Genomic DNA, 22,731 nt, shown 5'->3' with positions numbered 1-22,731 from the left:
ATCTAATGAAGACATCAGGTAGATGTTCAGAACTCCATCATCCAGGGAGATCAGGAGGATGGTGTGAAGAAACAGGGTCTCTTCCATAGCACCCCCAGGACTGTAGATTCAGATTCCAGAAGAGATGTGGCAGCTTAAACCCGCCCCCCTTTAAACAATAAATTTAAAGGCTCACTTCTTGGTGGCTGCTCCCAGACTTTGAAATTCTCTCTGTAGAGAAGCTGGACTGGCTTCCTCCTCATTGACCTTCTTCTCGTAGGTGACGCCTATTTTATTCCGACAGGACTTTGGGGATTGGTTTGTTTGTTTTTGCTTTTTTAAAGGAATGGGCTTTTAAATAGCGCTGTGCTGTTTTTACTACCTGTATATTAATAGATCTGTTTCTTATACAGTGGTACCTCGGGTTACAAGACGCTTCAGTTACAGACTCTTCAGGTTACAGATTCTGCTAACCCAGAAATAGTGCTTCAGGTTAAAAACTTTGCTTCAGGATGAGAACAGAAATTGTGCTCCGGTGGCGTGGCGGCAGCGGGAGGCCCCATTAGCTAAAGTGGTGCTTCAGGTTAAGAACAGTTTTAGGTTGGACTTCCGGTTGGCGCCAGCGCTAATGGCCGCCTCTCGCTGAGCTCCGCTCGGGGAGGCTCTTCACGGGTTCGGGTCCGACCGCTACGGCGAAGCGGGGACCCCTAAAATCTCAGGCACAGAGCCTGAGAGCAAGGAGGCTCGGTGGGCACCTAAAGCGCCCCTCTTTATCGCAAGGGAGCCTTTTTAAAGGCTCCGGAGTGGCAGCGGGGGAGCGCTGGGCTGAGAGCCGCTACCCAGCCCGTGAAGTGAAGCCGCGTCGCCATTGACGGAGAGCGCCGACTTCTTCCTGACATTTGGATTACAAATTGGACTACCGTGAGTAAGACTGAGCAACAAATTTACAAGGAAATAATCGTAAATTGGCTGAAAGCGGAGAAGGTTTAAAATAAGGAAGTCTGCCTTCTCCGGACTGCATGTAAATAAAGCATCGAAATAGGAAGCTGCAATTGTCAGAAAGGCTTTAAAAGTGAAGGACCCAGGCATCGGACCCAGCTCCCCCCTTAGCAAGCAGGGGCAGGGGGGGAAGATTTATGAACTGTTTTGCCTGCACGAAAGAGGCTTGGAAGGGAAAGTTCTGCCGCTTTAAACCCTTGGGGAGGACTGCCTGGGAGTGAGCTACCGGGACTGAGAGCTGTCATTTGAGACTTGCTACAAAGTAGGTGTTCTGCTGGATTACAACTAAAGACTTGATTTGACAGAAGTTTGGAATTTTGGAAAGATACTTTGGAAAGATACAACTTGGCTACTCAGAAGAATATAGGACATTTGGTTGCTACCTTTGTTTGCTTGGGAAGGGAACTTTGTTACTTTGCACTGGAAATTCTGAACTGCTCCATCTAGAGGCTAAAGGGAAATAACTACTACTATTTACTGTAAGAAACAGACTTGTGGAATTTTCCACCTGAAAGTGATTCCCGTGGGAAAGACCTTGGGATATGAGTGGCCCAATAGAGGAGAGAACAACAAGGGCCAAAAGCAAAGCTGAACAAAAAAGAAGAGGCTCAATTGTACCACCTGCAGCTCCTTCCATGGATACAGTAACAATAACCAAAGCATTAGTCAAAATAAATGAAACCCTAGAAGTGCTAACAAAGCAGAGCACTGAAAACTCCAAACAGCTGAATCAATTATCAACAAAATTGGATTTGAATACAGAGACTATAAATAAATTAGTTCAAGAGAACGAGATAACTAGAAAGATTGCAGAGGAGGCAAAAGTTTCGGCAGAGGAAGCAAAACTTTCTGCAGGAAATACACAGGAACAGATAGTACCAGTCTGTAAAAAGCTGGAAGAACATGAGGCTGCTCTGTCTCTACTGGAACTACAGAGAAAAAATAAAAATTTAAGACTGAGATCGATTCCAGAAAATGAAAAGGATAACTTGATAGAATATTTGACAAAAGAATTTCTGGAATTTTGGCAGGACAGCTTGAAAGAGGAGGAATTTAAGATAACAACTGCTTTCAGACTGGGAAGGAGACAGAACAGAAAGAGCCCAAGAGATTGCCTTATAACTCTGAGATCTCAGGAGGAGAGAGATAAGATATTGAATTTGCATTTCCATACAGCCCTTGAAATTGGAGACTCACGTGTGCAGATTTTTAAAGACATTCCTAAAAATATTTTGGAAGCGAGGACCCACTATAAGGACTTGGTCACCCTATTGAGAAAGAACACCATACTATTTAGATGGGAGTTCCCACAAGGTCTGTCTTTTAACTACAAAGGAAAGAAAATTAAGATAAAGACAGTGCAAGACAAAGAACAGTTCCTGACAAGAAACGAGGAGGACCTTCTTAAGGAAACGGCGGAACCTACGGACCTAGAAAACCTACCAGACATTTCGAATTTATCTTTTGGAGCTAGAAAATCAACAGAAGATCTCCTTGGAGCCGTTGGAGGGGCAACTGAATAAATAACAAGATGTCTTTGAAATTCTTAAGTTGGAATTGTAATGGTTTGAACCTTCCTAGGAAGAGACGAGAAGTCTTCCACATTCTGAAAAAAGAACAATTGGACTTGATTTGTTTACAGGAAACCCATGTGACTAGGTTACACCGAAAATTACTTATCAACAAAAGATTAGGACAAGAATTTATCTCATCGGATAAAGTGAAGAAAAGAGGAGTGGTGATTTATGCAAAGGAGAAGTTGGCCCCGAAATTAATATTCAAAGATGAACAAGGAAGGTATATAGCAATTGAAATCCGAGTACAAGGAGAAAAATTATTGATAATAGGAGTCTATGCACCAAACGAAGGGAAGTCGGAATTTTTTAAGAAACTGCATGAGACATTAACAGACTTTCTGGATTACAATGTAATTTTAATGGGAGATATGAATGGAGTGGTCTCTACAAATATGGACAAAGCACAAAAACAGGTGATCTCCAAGGACGGGAGATTACCTAAGACATTCTTTGAAATGACTGACAATATAAATCTGATTGACATTTGGAGAACAAGGAACCCTCTAGAGAGAGAGGGAACCTTCTTCTCTGAAGCAAAAATGACATGGACAAGAATCGACCAAATATGGATAACTAGTGGGATGGCATCAAAGGTCAAGAAAGTGGAAATCTGCCCAAAGACTTGCTCCGACCATAACGCTGTAAAGATGGAAATGAACTCAACAACAGCTGGTTCCTTTAGATGGAGGATGAATGACTCCCTATTTAGAGATGAAGAGGTATATAAAAAGGCCCAGAAGGCAGTTAAAGACTACTTTGAGATAAATCTGAGAACAGAAGTGGAAAAAAGAGTGGTTTGGGACGCAAGTAAAGCTGTCATGAGAGGATTTTTAATACAACAGAATGCCGTAAAAAGGAAGAGACAGAATGAGAGAAAGGACAAGATCATGGATAAGATAAAAGAAGGAGAAAAAAGACTGAGATCTAAACCAAAGTCTCATGAAATCCTGAGGGAAATCAAGTTTTATCAGAGACAATATATGGAATTGATGAATCAAGAGATAGAATGGAAAATAAAACAAATGAGACAAAAGACATTCGAATCGGCAGACAAATGTGGGAAACTTTTGGCATGGCAGCTGAAGAAGAGACAAAAGCAGAATACGGTTACCAACTTAGAAGTTGAGGGAAAAAACATTTATAAACCTAATGAGATTAGAAACTGTTTTCAGAGCTATTTCAGGAGACTTTATGCACAAGGGCCAGTGAACGACAAAGAAATTGAAGAATTTCTTAAAAAATATGGATTACAAAAAATTTCGGAACAAGATAAAGTGATTTTGAATCAGAAGATAACTGACCAAGAAATTGAGGGAGCCATTCAAAATATGCAATTGGGAAAATCTCCAGGACCGGATGGACTGACCTCCAGATACTACAAAGCTTTGAAAGAATGGCTTATGCAACCGTTGAAGGAGGTCTGTAACGAAATTTTGGAGGGGAAAAAGGCACCTGATTCGTGGAAAGAAGCATATATTACGCTTATACCAAAGACAGAGACTGAGAAGAACCAGGTCAAGAACTACCGCCCTATATCATTACTCAATGTGGATTACAAAATCTTTGCAGACATTTTGGCAAAAAGACTGAAAAGAGTTTTGGTGGGGGAGATTCATAAAGACCAAGCGGGCTTTCTTCCAGGAAGACATTTGTCAGATAATGTGAGAAATATAATAGACATTATGGAGTTATTGGAAGTTAATATCAATACTAAGGCAGTATTAATATTTGTGGATGCGGAGAAAGCCTTTGACAACATTTCTTGGAGTTTTATGAAAAAGAATCTCCAAGGGATGGGGGTAGGCCAAGGTTTTGAAAATGGTATAAGTGCAATTTATTCTGAGCAAAAAGCAAAACTGATTGTAAATAATGTGGTTACTGAAGAATTTGCTATTGAAAAAGGGACACGACAGGGATGCCCAATATCCCCACTACTTTTCATATCTGTCCTGGAGGTTCTATTAAATATGATTAGAGAGGATCAGCTGGTTAAAGGGATTCAGGTCGGAGCTAAACAGTACAAACTGAGAGCATTTGCAGATGACTTAGTTTTAACTTTACAAGAGCCAGACACTAGTACGAAAAGAGTTTTAGAACTAATACAAGTATTTGGTCAAGTAGCAGGTTTTAAGTTGAACAAACAGAAAACGAAAGTACTGGACAAAAATCTAACAGCTGTTGAAAGGGAAAAGTTCCAGAGTGAAACTGGTTTAATGATAGCAAAGAAGGTGAAATACCTGGGGATTAATTTGACATCTAAGAATGTGAATCTATTTAAAGATAACTATGAGAAATGCTGGACAGAAATTAAGAAAGACCTAGAAGTATGGTCAAATTTGAGACTTTCCTTGTTAGGCCGTATTGCTGTTATTAAGATGAATGTCCTGCCTAGAATGTTGTTTTTGTTTCAAACATTGCAGATTTTAGACAAAATGGATTGTTTCAAGAAGTGGCAAAAAGACATATCTAGATTTGTCTGGCAGGGCAAAAAGCCCAGAATAAAGTTTAAGATATTAACTGATGCAAAAGAAAGAGGGGGGTTTGCCCTGCCGGACTTAAAGCTGTACTATGAATCAGCGGCGTTTTGCTGGCTGAAAAGTTGGCTGCTTCTTGAAAACACAGACATTTTGGATTTGGAAGGGTTTAACAACAGATTTGGCTGGCATGCATACATATGGTATGACAAGGTAAAAATCCATCAAGGTTTTAAGAACCATATTGTTAGGAAAGCATTGTATAAGGTTTGGACTCGATACAAAGATTTGCTGGAAAACAAAACCCCCAGGTGGTTGTCACCAATGGAAGCTAAGGAAGTGAAAAAACTTAATATGGAATCCAAATGGCCAAAGTATTGGGAAATTATAGAACATGAGGAGGGGAAAGTGAAATTGCAGAGTTATGAGAAGTTGAAGTCTAAAGTAAGAGACTGGCTACATTACCACCAGATAAATGAAGTTTTCAAACAGGACAGGAAAATTGGCTTCCAGGTGGAGAGGTCAAAATTAGAAACAGAGCTTTTGGAACCCAATACTAAGAATCTGTCAAGAATGTATAACTTGCTGTTGAAATGGAATACACAGGATGAGACGGTCAAATCAGTTATGATTAAATGGGCACAAGACATTGGTCATAACATTATGTTTGCTGACTGGGAACAGTTATGGACCACCGGTATAAAGTTTACGGCATGTAATGCCTTAAGAGAGAACATTATGAAAATGATCTACAGGTGGTACATGACCCCAGTCAAGCTTGCAAAAATCTATCATATGCCCAATAATAAATGTTGGAAATGTAAGGAAACGGAAGGTACTTTCTACCACCTTTGGTGGACGTGCCCAAGGATCAAGGTCTTCTGGGAAATGATTTATAATGAAATGAAAAAGGTGCTTAAATGCACGTTCGTGAAGAAACCAGAAGCCTTCCTCCTGGGTATGGTAGGCCAATTGGTGTCAAGGAAAGACAGGACGTTTTTTATGTACGCTACAACAGCAGCAAGAGTATTATTAGCAAAGTATTGGAAGACACAAGAACTACCCACACTGGAAGAATGGCAGACTAAGGTAATAGACTATATGGGACTGGCTGAGATGACCGGCAGAATCCGTGACCAAGGGAAAGAGACGGCGGAAGAAGATTGGAAGAAGTTTAAAATCTATCTTAAGAACTGTTGTAAAATTAATGAATGCTAAAATGTTTTGGGTAATGCAAAACAGAATTGCAGCGACTAGCAATTGGATATGAGAAACAAGATCTAAAGAAAGTCTTATATGGAAATTAGGGGATGCTGAAAAGATTGATAACAGGGATGCAGAAAGGGGAGGTATGGGGAAGTCGCCGAAAGAAGGCCAAGGAAAAAATGTTAAGAAAGTATACGTGTTTATATGTTTGTTTGTCTATGTATTGTCTTGTATTGTCTTTTATTATGTGTTTAAAATCTAATAAAAATTTTATAAAAAAAAAAAAAAGAACAGTTTTAGGTTAAGAACAGACCTCCGGAACGAATTAAGTTCTTAACCCGAGGTACCACTGTATTGTTTTAATTCTATTATAGTTTGATTACTTTTAAGCTATTGCCTTTTTATGTTTTTAGCTATCTTGTGTTTTCATCTGTGTTGTCTTAATTTGTGTAAGCTGCCTTGAGTCCTTGTCTGGGGAAGAGGCAGGATACAACTCAGTACAATATGATGGTGATACAAAAAGGCACGTACTGAATAAACAGCCATTGGAGGCTGTAAAGAGGAATGGCGGAAGCTTGGGATTTTCCCTTTCAAAATCACTCCCCCCTCCTCCCCACACACATTTGTGTAAGAGGAAAAGATAGAGATCTCTTCCCCACACCCCCTTTCTCCACCCTTGCAGTTTGACTCTTTGTTTAGGCAAGCTGTTGCAATCTGAGCTGTCATTATAACCCGAAATATGCCTTTTCTCACCCAGCTTCCACTGCCCCGCTTTTACTTTTATGAATGTTAAGAGTGTTTTGTAAATGGCATCAAATGGTTGGGGAGGCAGGATATGCATGTTCTTGAATGAGTGGGCCTCTGCTTAAGCACTCACACCTGCCATTCACAGTCCATAGTGCCAAGACGTTTAAAGGCCTTGTTCGCATGGCACTTTAAACAATAACTAAACCAAACAATGGTTTAAAGGTGCGTGGTTGTGCACCCAGCTGAAATTGTGGGCATTGCGCTCCTCCCCTGCTCCTGCTGCTGGGAGTTTAGCTATGGATGAGCTTAGCATTACACCTGAACCTAGGCTCGTGGTTTGTTTTTCTCCATGCCAACCATGAGCAGAAAACCAAGAATGAACCTTGGTTACAGCTTGTGATGTTTCATTTTTTGTTTTATAGAGAGAGAAACAAACTACAAGCCCAGGTTTGGACATTGCACTAAACCAGGGGTCAGCAGTCTTTTGTGGCTTGGGCTGGTTTACGGTCTGGCAGACGCCGCGGTGGGCCGGAGTGTGTGTGCGCGTGTGCATGCACGCATGCGCAAATGTTATTTCTGCCGCTCCTTCTGGTGCGGAGGAGGCATGTGCAGCTTCCTATTGGCTGCAGGAGCTTCCTGCAGCCAATGGGAAGCCGGCCAGTGTTGCAGAAGGCGGTCCCCGCTTTGCTCCGCACCGGTTTAGCATGGTGCACAGGAACTGACCAAGTGGGCCACTGGGGTCCATGGGACCCCTGCACTAAACCAAACCATGGCTTAACTCATAAATAAAGAAGAGGCTGCAGGATGAGGCCAGTGGCCATCTTGTCCAGCTTCCTGTTCTCAGATTGGCCAACCAGATCCCTGTGGGGAGACCACAAGCAGGACATGAGCACAACCAACACACTGCCCTGCTGCAATTCCCAGCAACTGGTTTTCTGAGGTTCACTGCAGCTAATAGCAAGGCTGGAGCCCAGGCCCCATGGTTTCAGCAGCGTGCACTATCCTGCTGCATTTAAACCATGGTTTGCCTTACCTAAGGTTTAAAGCAGACATGTTCAACAGGTCGACCACGATTGACAGGTAGACCCCGGGTGATCCTGGTCGATCTTGGGATCCTTATCAATCGTGGGATTAAATCAATGCTCCCCTCTCTCTGTCCCTCCGACGCATCAAGTGGGCGGTGTTTGGCATTTCATGTTGGCGATTGGGAATATGATGGTTGGCTTTAGCGCTGTGTGTGTTTGTTAGCGATGGAGTTTTAGGTGAGCGCTTTTGCCATCCCCCCTTAAAAACAGCTTTGCTCAATCCCTCCCCCCCCAAAAAAGCTCAACAAGTCTGGTCAATCCTCAATGACAGATCACTGCCAGTTTTTTATATATATATATACTGGGAGTAGATCGCAGTCTCTTGGGAGTTGGATGGGCCTGGTTTAAAGTGATGTGTGGATGAAATGTGAGCAGTCTCTTTTTATCGCCACCAGCACCTTCCCCTTTAAGCCATGGCAGCCTCTTCCTCCTTGTATGAACTGAAGGTAGAGTCTCAGAAACGTGTTGGGCAGGATGGTTCAGACCTCACTGAAGCCACTGGGCTGCTGCTTGGTGCAGCCATACAGTGTGTCAAGATCTCTGCTTATAATTTGGGAGAATGACCCAAGGAGAGCCGTGCAACCAAGTTCCCCAGAACGGCAGGTCTCTGGCTTGTTGGGCAACCAGTACCAGCCCCCAGACATCCATTTTTAAAACCACGAGAGGGGAGAAAATCTTAACACCACCATTTTTAGGACGAAACGTGTCCCTTATTGGGTTGATGTGATGTGTTTGTATTGAAGAAGTTTTTTTTGAAAAAAGAAAAGAAATAACAATCTTGACTGGAGATATCAGAAACAGAACTGAAATAGTCCTCTTTGGATCTTCCTATTGCGCATCTGCTTGGCCACTGTGAAAACAGGGTGTTGTATTGGGTGTGTCATTGGTCTGGTCCAGCTGGGCTCTTCTTATGTAGACAGTTAAAGGAGGAATGTGGTAGGGAGGAGCCTGATCTGTCATGGTCTCTTCCATAGTCGCTTCTGAGTATCAGCTGCAGGAAGCAACAGAAGGGCAGAGTGCTCCTCTTCTGCTCAGGTCCTGCTTACAGGTTTCCCACAGGTATACGGTGGGCCACTTTGAGAACAGGATGTTGGACTAGGTGGGGCATTGGCCTCATCCAGCGGGGTTCCCCTTATGGTGGATGATTGATCCATTGTTCATCTTACTCAGGAGTGAGCAAGTGCCCCATCACTACCCGTGACCCAAAAGAGACCTTAATGAGAATTTTTTTTGAGAACTTCCCACCATTTGTGGCTTCACAGAACAGAAAGAGAGGTTTTGATTCCAGCCTCCCTCCCGCTTTTGCGTAGAAAACAGGAGGGGAGCAGGGCGTGTGCATATCCTATTTGTCTTCCAACATGGGGAGAGAAACTTATTTATTTCAAATCAACACGACAGCCATTTCCTTTCCTTTCCTGGCTATCACTGCAGCTCCAGATGGTGCATTTGCAGGCGTATTTGAAACCTCCAACTGCATTCCCACTCTCTCCTTTCTTTATTTTCCTTTCGTTTTATTTTAATTACAAAAACAGCGCCTTCCTAGTGGCCCCTTCTTTGCCTTACATCCCTGCAATGGAAGTGAGGAGCCCCTCAGCATATTCTGTCTTCTGTTTATAAGTGTGCTCCTAACAATGCAGTCTGTGAATTCAAATATATATGTAATATATATGCAATATTAATGTTGGTTTAAAAAAACACGCTGAGATCATTTTAAAGAAGTCAGCATGTGCCTCACACAGGGAGCCCAAATGGCTGCTGTCCCCCTTGGAACAGCCCCTATGCCATGACCCACATGGATTCCATGTGGTCTGTAGCAAATCGGCACTTCTGAGACCTGAGCTGGGGGAAGGGGAGTGAGTTTATCCATCTCTGTGCTAATTGATGGCGCATTTCCCCTGCCCCTGTAATTCCGTGTCCTTGAAGCTCTCAAAGCAGCCTTCTAGTTTTATCCAAACTTCTGATTATCTGTATTCTTAGAATGTCCCCTGCCTGTTCCTCAAGGCCATGTGGGTTAATGATCTCATGTCAGGCAGCAGCAACAGACCCCTTTGAGAGGGGGGCGGGCGGCGGGGCAAACCAGACAGCACATTTTTCTGGTTATCTTTCCCATTGCATTTTTCTCCTTTAAATGAGACCGCTGTGCTTCCCATCCACGCTTTTGATTTAAGGAGCCAGCCAAGCAGGAGATTAAAGGCTGGCACACATGTGCGGAGGAGACAGGGAGCCTCTGCAGCAGACACAGCGATCTTCAGCCTGCAAGAGGTTACGTAACCGAAATATTGAGTGCCCAGCAGAGTCAACATATCCTATAGTCCTCCCCCAACATCTCTCTCTCTCTCTTTCCATTGCTTCTCCAGCTTGTGCATTGCTGCTGGAGCATCTTTGGCGAAGAAGAGAGCTCCATGTTTGTTTGTTTTTTCTCTTTCTTGGGTGTGGGTTTGTGTCTCTTGAAATAGGTCACGTTAGACCCCAAGTTATGACGTCTACCCATTTGTGGTGGGTGCTAATGCTGATCTTATTTGTCAGTGATTAATTACATATCTGCTCATCGCCAGTCATTTTGTGATTGCTCAAGGATGGAAGGGATGCATTCTGTGGTTTAAAAAGTCATTTTATTGCAATCTCTGAAAAACTGATCCATAATATACGTGCCGCCAGGGGCCATGCAGACCTCTCAGATTTTGCATCTGTTTGGGGACTGTTTGTGATTTACAATCTCATGGTTGGTGCATTCCTATTAAATATGGGTTTTTTTCATGGCAGTGTTTATGAATACTTGATATATTTTGTATAAATACAAACTTTGTATCCCACCATGGAATATGTCTTACACTATTCATTCTTTCTTATGCTTCTTTTTTACCTTGTATTTTTTAGTCTTCTTGCACATATGGCATTCTTATTATGTGTTTTAGTTTGGGGTTTTGTTTTGTTTTTGTTGCTATATTTGCAAATCTTGCTTTTTAAAAAAATAATAATTAAGAAAGAGGGTAGTAGCCTCTGAAAGCTGCAAGAGGAAACACTTCCCCGTTCCACTTCCATGGTCTGTCCCACCTATCTTCAAAGCAGCACCACATGGTCTCCCTCCCAGGCACTCACTAAACCCCAGACCTGCTTAACTGCAGCAAAGTTGTGACGTCATGGATTGCAGGCATTGTAGTGGCACATGACTGTCAGCATAAGGAGTTCTGCTTGCACAATGGAACATTCTCCCCCTCTTCCTCCTTCCATGCGCCCTCTAAATCTGTTCCATGAATTCCCTCAACCCTCTGGAACAGTTGTAGGGGAGGATACAGGTTGCGCACAGGGGGAGGAGATGGTCCCATTGTGCAAACAGAAATCCTTGTGCAATACACCCCGTGCGTCTTCAGACCATATCCTGGGAACAAAGCCTAATTTATTGTGCTTTTCCTCCAAGGCAGTGTATGTGGCTGTTCTTCTACCCTTCAGTAGATCCTCAGCTAGGCTGAAAGAGAGGGGGAGAGAGGGAAACTACCCCAGGTCACCCAATTGCTTTCATGGCTGAGTAGGGAACTCAAGTACCTTCCATCATAAGGCAACCCACAACACCATTAAATGCAGTTTCTAGAGCAGCCTTTCTCAACCTGTGGGTCCCCAGATGTTGTTGAACTACAACTCCCATCACCCCTAGTTAGCAAGGCCAGAGCTCAGGGATGATGGGAGTTGTAGTCCAACAACATCTGGGGACCCACAGGTTGAGAACCGCTGTTCTAGAGTGTGTAAAATTCAGCCTTTTCTAGAGTGTGTAAAATTCAGCCTTTCACAGCTTGTTTGTTTATTGATTTCTTTGTTGTATTTATATCCCACCTTTTCCTCCAAGGAGCTCAAGGCGGCATATACGGTTCTCCCCCTCCTTGTTTAATCCCCACAACAACCCTGTGTTGTAGGTTAGGCTGATTGGCATTGACTGACTCAAGGTCACCCATTGAGCTTCATGGCCAAGCAGGGATTTGAACCCTTGTCTCCCAGATCGTAGTCCAACATCCTAACCACTACACCACACTGGCTGCTATGTTTGGACATGGTCCAGAGATGCATAGGAATGCCTTTGGGGCAATCCTCCTTACTGCCTCCAGTATGTCATGTGATGTTTACAGTGCCTCATGTACAAGCCAGTTTCGTGCAGGCTGACAGCATCTGCAGAACCATGGACAAGGGTTTTTGATATGCTGGGGTGAGTGCCTGCAAAGCACACTCAGGCCCCAAACTTTTATTGTACCACACAGCTATTGCTCAAGACCTTTCTCGTAAAGATCTTATTGCTTAACTAATGACTGTGGCAAGGCTTACCAGTGCAAGACTTTGGAGGACTTTACATCCAGATCTATTTGAAGTCTGTATTTCACAACTGTGGGATTTAATATCAGGGGACAAGTTGACGACGCATGTTCCTGAGAACTGGGCAAGAGATCTAATGCTTCTCATTCAGCTCGGCATAACTTTATTTTATATGTAGCATCAATAGAACATGACTATAGGCTACCATAGAATTTGAAAATGTTCAGCAAAGGGCAACCAAAGTGATTAAGGGGCTGGAATGACTCCCTTATGAGGAAAGCTGGTCACATTTGGGACTTTATCTTTTAGAAAAGAGGTGAGTAAAAGGTGGCATGATAGAATACACCCAACGAAGCTTGACGTCAGCAAATTCAGGACAGAAACAAGGAGGTAGTTAAACTATGGAAGTCACTCCTGCAGGAACCAGTGAGGAACACCAAACTGGTGGCTTTAAAAGAGGATTAGACAAACTCATGGAGGAGAAAGCTATCAGTCTCTGCTAGTCATGAAGGCTATACTCTGCCTCCGTGGTCGGAGGAAGCAATGTTTCTTAATACCAGTTGCTGGAAACCGTAGGAGGGGAAAGAGCTCTTGTGCTTGAATCGTGCTTGTGCGTTTTCCAAATGCATCCGGTTGGCCACAGTGAGAACAGGATGCAGAACTAGATGGCCATTGGCCTGATCCAGCAGGCTCTGCTTATGTTCTTATAGGCCTCCGGCGGCACACGGTGACTTGTGGAACAGTAGTTTTATTTCATGGAATGACTTGAAATGATTGATGTGCTGAAACTCGGTGCTTCTGTCAGGGGCGGGTGGGAGAGTTGGTTGTTGTTGTTTTCTTTATGGATATTTGAAAACAATAAAATGCAAACAAAAATTAAAAAGGCATCCATCACCACACATAGCAGGTTGGATCCAGATTCAGTCGTGCTTAGATTAGACCTATTGAAACTTAAGTTGATTATACAAATCCATGGAGGTAAAGACCATGAGTGGGTTCTCCAGCCACAATAGCGATGTTCTTCCACCACAGATGGAGGCAGATGGAGTAATTCTTCTCAATACCAGTTGCTGGAAAACACAGGAGGGAAGAGGGCTCTTTTGCTCACTCCTTCCAAAGGCACCTGGTTAACAACTTAATTTGCTTTATCCAGCAGGGCTCTTCTTATGTTTTTATTGCTTTAGTTATTAACTAAGTTAGTCTCCTCTGGCTTTCCCCAACCTGATGCCTTCCAGATATTTTGGACTCCAACTCCCATCAGACCCAGTCAGCATGGCCACTGGCAAGCAATGATGGGAGTTGTAGTCTATCAACATTTGGAGGACTTCGCGTCCTCTCCCCCCCCCAAGCAATATATAGCCCAAAAAGAAGTTATCCTTCAATATTTGCCACTTCTCCAGATTTGGAAATGCAGTTCTCCAAACAAAATACGTATATAATAATGCATATATAAAAGGGAAAGTGTGCATGCATTAGGGGAAATAACATGAGAAATTCTACAAATTTGCGTACTTATGCATGTGTGTATGTGTCTATGTGTATATATACACACACACATTCATTCATGTTATTCTAATAGACTAATAACCATTCCAGTAAAGAGTCATGCCACTTATTCAGAGAAGCTATTCAGTCTGGTTGCTTTTCTTAAGAGCTAATGCCTCATTTCCTATTGCAATAGCTTCCTCTCAAGTAAATGGAAATGTCGCCATTATACCTTCACATTTATTGACATGCACCTCTGTATTGAATGGACATCCTTTGCGGTTACTGCTTACTCTCCGTAATGGACTGTATGGGAAGCTAAAACCTTTATGTGGCCGTGAACATTACATAGTGCGAGGGGGATGTGCTTTTTCCATTGGAGGTTTATGCAGAGAGCTGGAAGCGTCTGGCACCTGCCTTAGGAGCAAGTGGGTTTGCAAGGAATGGGGGGTGCCCAACGCCAGAGGGTTTGTGGGTGTGCCTTGCCCTTTTCTCCAGGGAGATCAGAGTATGCAGGTTGCCTCCCACCCACCCAAGTATTGGTTAGGGCCAAGAAGCCTCAAGTGAAGCCATTTCTTTCTCTCTCTCTCTCTCTCTCTCTCTCTCTCTCTCTCTCTCTCTCATATCAATGATGCGAACTGCATTACAGCTTTTGCTGAGCAAGGAGTCAGTGTTTCCTGTATCCCTTAACTCCCAACATACCAAAGAAGTGATGGGGGAAAAGATTGAGCTGAAAATAAAATAAATTATTCCAAACCAGCAAAAGCAAACCTGGTGTATGAAATGGTTTGATATACAGTGGTACCTCTGGTTAAGAACTTAATTCGTTCCGGAGGTCCATTCTTAACCTGAAACTGTTCTTAACCTGAAGCACCACTTTAGCTAATGGGGCCTCCCGCTGCCGCCACACCGCCGGAGCACGATTTCTGTTCTCATCCTGAAGCAAAGTTCTTAACCTGAGGTATTATTTCTGGGTTAGCGGAGTCTGTAACCTGAAGCGTCTGTAACCCAAGGTACCACTGTATTCAATGTTAAGAAAATTAAAAACAGAGAGCGGCCACATTCACACCATGCATTTAAAGAACTATGTTGCTACTTTAAACAGCCATGGTTTCCTGCGAAGAGTTTGGGAGTTGTAGTTTGTTAAGGGTGCTGAGAGCTTTTAGGAGAGACCCCCATTCCCCTTCCAGAGTTCCCTGTAAGAGGAATTGAATGTCAAAACCACTCTGGGAGGGGAGCAAGAGTCTCTTAGGAACTCTCAGCACCCCAACAAAACAACAGCTCCCAGAATTATGGGGAGGGAACCATGACTGTATCTTCATGTATCTGCTGTTTTGTGTGTGTGTGTCTACTATTTTGAGGGCAAAAAAAAGCCTAAACAAGAGTTTGGGTATCTGATAATGACACATGTATTGGAAAAGATATCATTACATATCTTTAGGTGCCAGGTGAAAAGAAAAAAACCCTCTTCTCCCAGACCTTTGGTTACTTAAACAATTTATGGCCTTTTAAACTGTGTGTGGTTTCGGTGAGGGGTGGGGATTATTGGTTTGTTTGTATTGTTATGTATTTTTGTGGTTTCGTACAGTGTACCGCCCTGTGATCCTCGGAGCAAGAGTGCAATAAAAATTTAATAAACAATAATAATTTATATACACAATTTATATTATATAAATAATGTATATGATATAAAATTATATAAATAATTTATATAACCAAATAATTTATATAAACAATTATAATAGGCGCTACCTAGCTCCCATACTGTTTCCTGGCAAGAAAGCAGGCTTAGTAAACTGCTACCCGTCGCATGTTCCCACTGCTCTGGAAAGCAGGGAGCGCAAGGCAGGGTTTCCCCAAGGAATTTTCTCTTTTTCAATGGAGTGAGTCAGCAAAAAGTGTGGGTGAGTGGAGGTGGCAGGTCTTTCCTGCTCTGTCATGTACAACTCAGTGCTGGGAGACGGGAGGGGGCTGGTTAGCGGCTGGTGGCTGTCAAAAAGAATAAGCAGCCAACTCCTACCTGACTCCCCTTAGTTTGCGCCTAGTGATGCTATTACTGGCATGTGCTAAAGCCAGGAAGGTCTTCGGCGGAAATAAAATTTTAATGCAAATAGATGCTCAATGCCACAGAGAGAGAGGGAGCATTGTTTGCTGGAGAGAGTGGGTGGGGTTTGCCTTACATATGTGTAAGCTATAAAAAAGGGTGTGTGTGTGGAGATATGGAAAGATCTTACGAATAAATAAATGCAAAGGACGTCAGTGTGGAGGCTAAGAAGAGGCCTATAACTTGCAAATCTTAGAGGGGGGGTTGCTGCATCTCTCTTTGGAGAGAGAGAGAGATTGCTCACCTTCACACCATAAATTTAAAGCAGTATGATAACACTTTGAACAGTCACAGCTTCCCCCAAATAACCCAGGGAGCTGTAGTTGTGTTGAGGGTGCTGAAAGTTCTTAGGAGACCCCTGCTACTGTCGCAGAGCTACAACTCCCAGAGTTGCCTGGGAAGAGGGATTTGACTCTTAAACCACTTGGAGAATTGCAGCTCTGGAGTGGGGTGGGGTGGGGGAATGGGGAGGGGTCTCCTAACAGCTGTCAGGACCCTGAACAAACTACACTTCTTAGAATTTGTTGGGGGGAAGCCATACCTGCCAAAAGTGGTGTCATAGCACTTTAAATGCATGGTGTGAATGTGGCCTTTGTGTTCACACCACGGTGCCATCATTGAGGGCCCAACTAGATGCAAAATAGAAGTACCGTGTGTAGTAGGTTCATTAATTTCAGTGAGCCTACTCTGAGTAGAGGGACGCAGGTGGCGCTGTGGGTTAAACCACAGAGCCTAGGGCTTGCGGATCAGAAGGTTGGCGGTTCGAATCCCTGTGACAGGGTGAGCTCCCGTTGCTCGGTCCCAGCTCCTGCCAACCTAGCAGTTCGAAAGCACGTCAGACTACAAGTAGATAAATAGGTACCACTCCGGCGGGAAGGTAAACGGCGTTTCCGTGCGCTGCTCTGGTTCGCCAGAAGCAGCTTAGTCATGCTGGCCACATGACCTGGAAGCTGTACGCCGGCTCCCTCGGCCAATAAAGTGAGATGAGCGCCACAACCCCAGAGTCAGCCATGGCTGGACCTAATGGTCAGGGGTCCCTTTACCTTTACCTTTACCTTTACTCTGAGTAGAACCTACTTGAATTCAATCCATGATCTTCTACGGTTTTTTCTTCCTTAAATTAAATAGAATCTGGGGGTTTGATTTAGATTTAGATCAGGACTGTGATAAAGAGAGCAAGGGAAGATTAATCCCTTTCCATTTTCATTCTTGACTGAAATACACATACACACAGCTGCAAGTGTTTGGGGCTGTTTGTTTCTTTGTTGTTATACTTTTTATATTCTCCTGTTCCTCCAAGGAGCTCAGTGCTGAGGCAGTACGTGTAGTTATTGCCTTTGTCTCATTTTAACTTCACAACAACTCTGGTATCTAGCTTAGGCTGAGAGAGTGTTGGTCCTAAGGCCACCTATGGCTGAGCAGGAATTTGAGATATTTGTTTCACTCTTGCAAGGATACAAATTGCAGGGGCGGTGGTTGGAATATGACAATGCACACCACCTTGAGCTCCTTCAAGGAAAGGTGGTCTTATAAATCAACCGCAGCTAGTTCAGGCTTCAGGCGAGACCCTATAAAAGAGTAAATGGCTGCTATTACCAGCCAGCAAAATAGTTCTGAAACGGCCTGCGGTGTTGACTGCAAAAACAAAAACAAAACAAAAACAAAGGCCGTTTTTGTTTTTAGAGAAAGTCAGCAGCTGGAAAATAATTGGGAAAATGGAAATTGGTCTCAGAGTTCTCCACACGCCGCCCGCTGCTGCCTTTTTACCCTTACCCCTCCCGTAAGAGTTGCTGGCGTTGTGACAGTCCAGCCAGCGAAAACTCTGTGCTGCCATTAAACTGCAGCTGCAGACTTCTGCACGAGCTGTTTCTCAGTCTTTCTGGACTCGCCTTCCCCAGTTAATCAGTCAGGAATCTCAGCGCAAGCGAAAGTTTCCAAGGGAGAGTGGACATTCCGTTGAAAGCAGCGTAAATGTCTCTTTTTTTTCCTTCTGCTTTATCAGGGAATGAAAATAGGTTGAAGATGGTAAATTTTAAATAATCCGAGGGAGAATCTCGGTGCAAGAAATGGATCAGGGTGGCAAACTTTCACCCCTAGCCGTTGCTAACTTGTTCAAAGGAACGGCAGCAACTTCACCCTGCGATTGCCATCTAGTGCTAGCCGAGAGCGCTGACAGCGGGTCTTTCTTTCTTTCTTTCCTTCCTTTCCTGCAGGCAGAAAGCTCTGGCATCTACAGGAGGCCGAAGCGTCCAGGCGGCTTGTGACTGGTTGGTATGAATTATGACCTTCTACACTCTTGCAAAATCTAATTTTTGATATCCGTATCAGGAGAAAGTACATGGAATAGGAGTGCACATCAAGGGACATGGGTGGCACTGTGGGTTAAACCACAGAGCCTAGGGCTTGCCGATCAGAAGGTCGGCGGTTCGAATCCCCGCAACGGGGTGAGCTCCCGTTGCTCGGTCCCTGCTCTTGCCCACCTAGCAGTTCGAAAGCACGTCAAAGTGAAAGTAGATAAATAGGTACCGCTCCGGCGGGAAGGTAAACGGCGTTTCCGTGCACTGCTCTGGTTCGCCAGAAGCAGCTTAGTCATGCTGGCCACATGACCCGGAAGCTGTACGCCAGCTCCCTCGGCCAATAAAGCGAGATGAGCGCCACAACCCCAGAGTCGGTCACGACTGGACCTAATGGTCAGGGGTCCCTTTACCTTTACCTTTAAGATGCCTTGTATCAGACTGTGGGCTTCATCATTGCTCACACTGACCATCAGCAGTTATCCAGTGTCTCCAGAAGGGACCCTTTTTGTTTTCTTTTCCCCCACCCCATCCTACCTGGCGATGCTGGGGGTTGATCCTGGGGTGCCCTGCATGCTCTGCTGCTGAACTACAGGAGCTCCCAGTGCAAATTGGTCACCCTCCTCTGCACACGTTCCAGCTTGTCAATATCCTCCTTAAGTTGTGGTGCCTAGAACTGGACACAGCCCTCCAGGTGTGGGCCTGACGAAGGCAGAATAGAGTTACCATTACTTCCCTTGATCTGGACGGTATACTTCTGTTGATGCAGCCTAGATCTCACTGTAACCCAGTTTTCACAAGGCATTTCACAAGGGCAAACAGGAGGGACAGACTAGGAGATGGCATTTTCCCGGGGTCATGTTCCAGAAACTGGGGGCGGGGGGTGTCCTATCCCTTGTAAACAGGCACACTGGGGAGCATATGGTGTGCTGCCCTTGCACTGCAGCGCTGTCAGTCATGGCAATTGGAATGCTGTTTCCATACATGGAGGCGCATGGTCTGCCCCCACATCAAGAGCTGCAGCCAAACAGCCGTGGGCAGAGTTTCCATCTGGGTATGGGAGATTTTCACCCACAACCCAGAGCTCCTGAACCACCACCACCTTTCCCACTGCACCCCCTGAAATCTGTTCTAGAAAGCTGGCAAGGAGAACTTCTGAAATATCACCAAGAGCTGTCCTCAGGACAAAGAGTCTGGAGAGCTCTGGTGCTCTATGAAAGGCTGGAGCTCAGTGGTTGAACATTTCCTTTGCAGGCAGAAAGTCCTAGGTTTAATTCCCAGCATCTCCAAGCAGAGCTGGGAGAGATCCCTGCCTGAAATCCTTTCAAAAAAATTAATTTTATTTTCCATTTTCACATTTTACCACGTTTAACAAGAAAAACAGAACCTTTACAAATTTAATTTGCATTTCCCACAACTTCCCTCCCCTCCTTTCTGTGGTTGTTTAATTTATATCTTTTTATTACTGCATATCCAATTCAAACCTGTTTACTAATTTTCCTTCGTCTTCCCCTTTAATTATCTCTTACCGCACATGCTTATATCAACCCTGCTAACGTTTTAATTTGTTTATAATGTATCTTCAAATAATCAATAAATTTTCCCCATTCTGCTTTTAAAAAGTCTCTCATCTTGATTTCTTATTCTTCCAGTAAGCTTTGTCATTTCTATGTACTCCATCAATTTTAGTTGCCAATCCCCTTTTGTTGGAACTGTTTGTTCTTTCCATCTTTCAGCATAAATCATTTGGACAGCTGTGGTAGTGTACATAAACAGATTTTTTCTGTTCATTGGGTACCTCTCCACCAGTTATACCTAGAAGAAAAGCTTTTGGTTTTATCACAAAAGTTATCTTCAGCATTTTTTTCAACTCATTATACATCATTTCCCATAAAGCTTTTGCTAACTTACATGACTGAAATCCTGGAGAGTCATTGCAGCAAGCCAGTGTGGCCAAAACTAAAGTAAATGGAGCCATATATTATTATTTATTAAAAAGGTAAGGGACCCCTGGATGGTGAAGGCCAGCCAAAGGCGACTGTGGCATTTTGGTGCTCATCTTGCTCTTCAGGCCAAGGGAACCGGTGTTTCTCCGCAGACAGCTTTCCCTTTAAATGGATCCTTAGTCTGACCTTGTATAAAGCATCCTCCTTTCTTCCCAGGAAGGCATGCAAGACTCTTAGATTCTTGACTGTTTCTTTCTCGCTACAGACTGATATTTTTTGCATCACGGCCTCTGTATTGGTCATCCTTTCTGACTGCATTCATTTGCCAGACTTGTTTGTTCTCTTCTCCTCTCTTGCAACAGCTGTTCATTTCCCCCTGTTTTCCCTTACAGGCTGTTTTCACACGTATGCGACCCCTTTCTCGATGACCCCCTGCCTCGGGAGTACGTCCTCTACCTGCGTCCCACCGGCCCCTTAGCGCAGAAGCTCTCCGACTTCTGGCAGCAGTCGAAGCAGCTGTGCGGGAAGAACAAAGCTCACAATATCTTCCCCCACATCACGCTCTGCCAGTTCTTTATGGTGAGTTGGTCCTTTCCCCTTCTTTGCTGTCTCCATCCTCTTCTGCATCTGGTTGAATTCTAAGGGCGAAACTGACCCGTGATGCTGTGAAGGGATGAAGCCACTCAGCCTGCATTGATCTGTTGGCCAAAGTACTTCCAGATGTCCTGTTTATGGAGCACTCATCCTCACTGACTTACACAAAGCTTCTGAGGAGGTTAGACCACGCCTGGTCTTCACTGAGCCTTTGTTCTTCCCAAGGAGGTTATACAACAATGAGTATTCCTCCTGATTTCTTTGCAGGGTGTCCCTGCGTCGTCTTGAGGGTTTCTCGCAGGCATCTGCTTGGCCACTGTGAGAACAGGACGGTGGACTAGATGGGCCATTGGCCTGATCAAGCAGACTCTCCTTATGTTCTTAAAGCTACAATAAGTTGTACCAAACTGCTTAAGGCAGGCTTTCTGAGACGATGCTACTGTCCAGTTTACAAAGTAGCTGGCAGATCTTGGCCAAAGTGGAACATTCAGCTTTTGAAGACTCCAGTTGCTTGCGACAGCAATTGGTTAGTCCACACTGAGCTGTCATCTGAATAGGTTTCCCTGACTTTCCACCAAGAAAGGACATTTTGCATCTCTAGAAGAAATGGGTAGGGCAAATAGGACTTGCTTCTTTGTGCATCTTTTAATTACCTTCCACCTACAGGAAATATTGAAAAACACAACCTAGATAAAGTTCTCTGAACTTTATACTTTTTTTTTGGTATTGTTCTCATGCACGTCCGGGTGTCGGTATGAAAGTAACAACTATGGAAACTTCACCTGGTAGACCACTGCATTTTGGTTTGCATGCCGTGGCGATGCAGTGAGTGGGTTGCTAACTGAAAGATATGTGGGGAAATAAGGCAAGTGTAACAGGAGCTCTAGTCCAACAACATCTGGAGGAAACTGTGTCGGCTACCCTTGGGCTACAGAATCTTGGGACAATCCAACTGATTTGGGGGTTTAAAAGGTACACGTTTCCAGTGCTCATGGTGCATCGGATCATGGCCTCTAAACTGACCACAGTCTCTTGGCAGTGCGAAGACAGCAAAGTCGAGGCACTCTGTGAAGCTCTCCATGCTACTGTGACCCGGTGGCGGTGCAAGTTCCCCGTCCCTTTGCCCCTGGAGCTCTACACCTCGTCCAACTTCATTGGGCTCTTTGTCAAGGAGGACAGCGCCGAGGTCCTCAAGAAATTTGCCGCGGACTTTGCTATGGAAGCCACTTCTAAAGCCGGTGGGTGCTCAGGACAGGATGCAACTTCTTTAACTTTTATATTTTATTTCTTTAATGCAAGATGTTTCTGTTCCACCATGTAGACTTCTTTGTATTTATGATTTTAAAAGCCTCCCAGGGTTTTTTACAAAGTTGGGAAAGCCCCTATAAAGTTTGGGGCCAAGGTATCTCAAGGACTGCTTGCTCCCATATGAACCTCTCCATGCTCTTAAGACTGGTGTGGGGCACTTTTAACCCTCCAGAAGTCGCTGAACTACAATTCCCACCACCCCTGGTCATTGAGCATAGTTGCTGGGGCTGATGGGAGTTGTAGTTCAGCAACATCTGGAAGACTAAAGTTTCCCACCACCTACTTACTTCTAAGATCATTCAGTGATCGTTCGGTGTTAAGAGCAGATGGGTAGTGAACAGAGAGCGGGGCCTTTTCTGTGTTGGCACCCACTCATAGAACATTCTTAGTTCTGTAAGCTGGTTGCTCACACTTACGATCTTTCTGCACCAGGCTGAAATGTTTTACATATCCAGGTCTTTAAACTCAGTTTGTTGCAAGAGTGGCTGGTAGGGAGGGGCAGAACTGCAGACCTGGCCTGCTGACAGCAATATACCAGTGCTCTCAATGGTGTGTCTACTAGACTATCCTGACTTTGCTGCTGTCCTCATGCTGTCCCAGAACACTGTAGCCAACGCTGGTGCCGAGAGATCCA

General features: G+C 44.2%; 1 protein-coding gene across 1 annotated transcript in view; it reads left to right on the top strand.

Annotated features, from left to right (window-relative positions):
• UBASH3B (ubiquitin associated and SH3 domain containing B) overlaps positions 1-22,731 on the top strand; it is a 79,736-nt gene that overhangs the window by 35,227 nt on the left and 21,778 nt on the right. Inside the window, exons 2-4 of the mRNA XM_083588619.1 lie at positions 18,169-18,222; positions 20,588-20,774; positions 21,829-22,027. Coding sequence (XP_083444745.1) covers positions 18,169-18,222; positions 20,588-20,774; positions 21,829-22,027 — 440 coding nt within the window. The remainder of the gene's footprint in view (positions 1-18,168; positions 18,223-20,587; positions 20,775-21,828; positions 22,028-22,731) is intronic.

Source organism: Podarcis filfolensis (genome assembly GCF_964270895.1).
Source record: "Podarcis filfolensis genome assembly, chromosome: 15".
Classification (NCBI taxonomy): domain Eukaryota; kingdom Metazoa; phylum Chordata; class Lepidosauria; order Squamata; family Lacertidae; genus Podarcis; species Podarcis filfolensis.
Note: the sequence above shows the minus strand (reverse complement) of the source record. Positions and strands in the feature narration are given on the sequence as shown.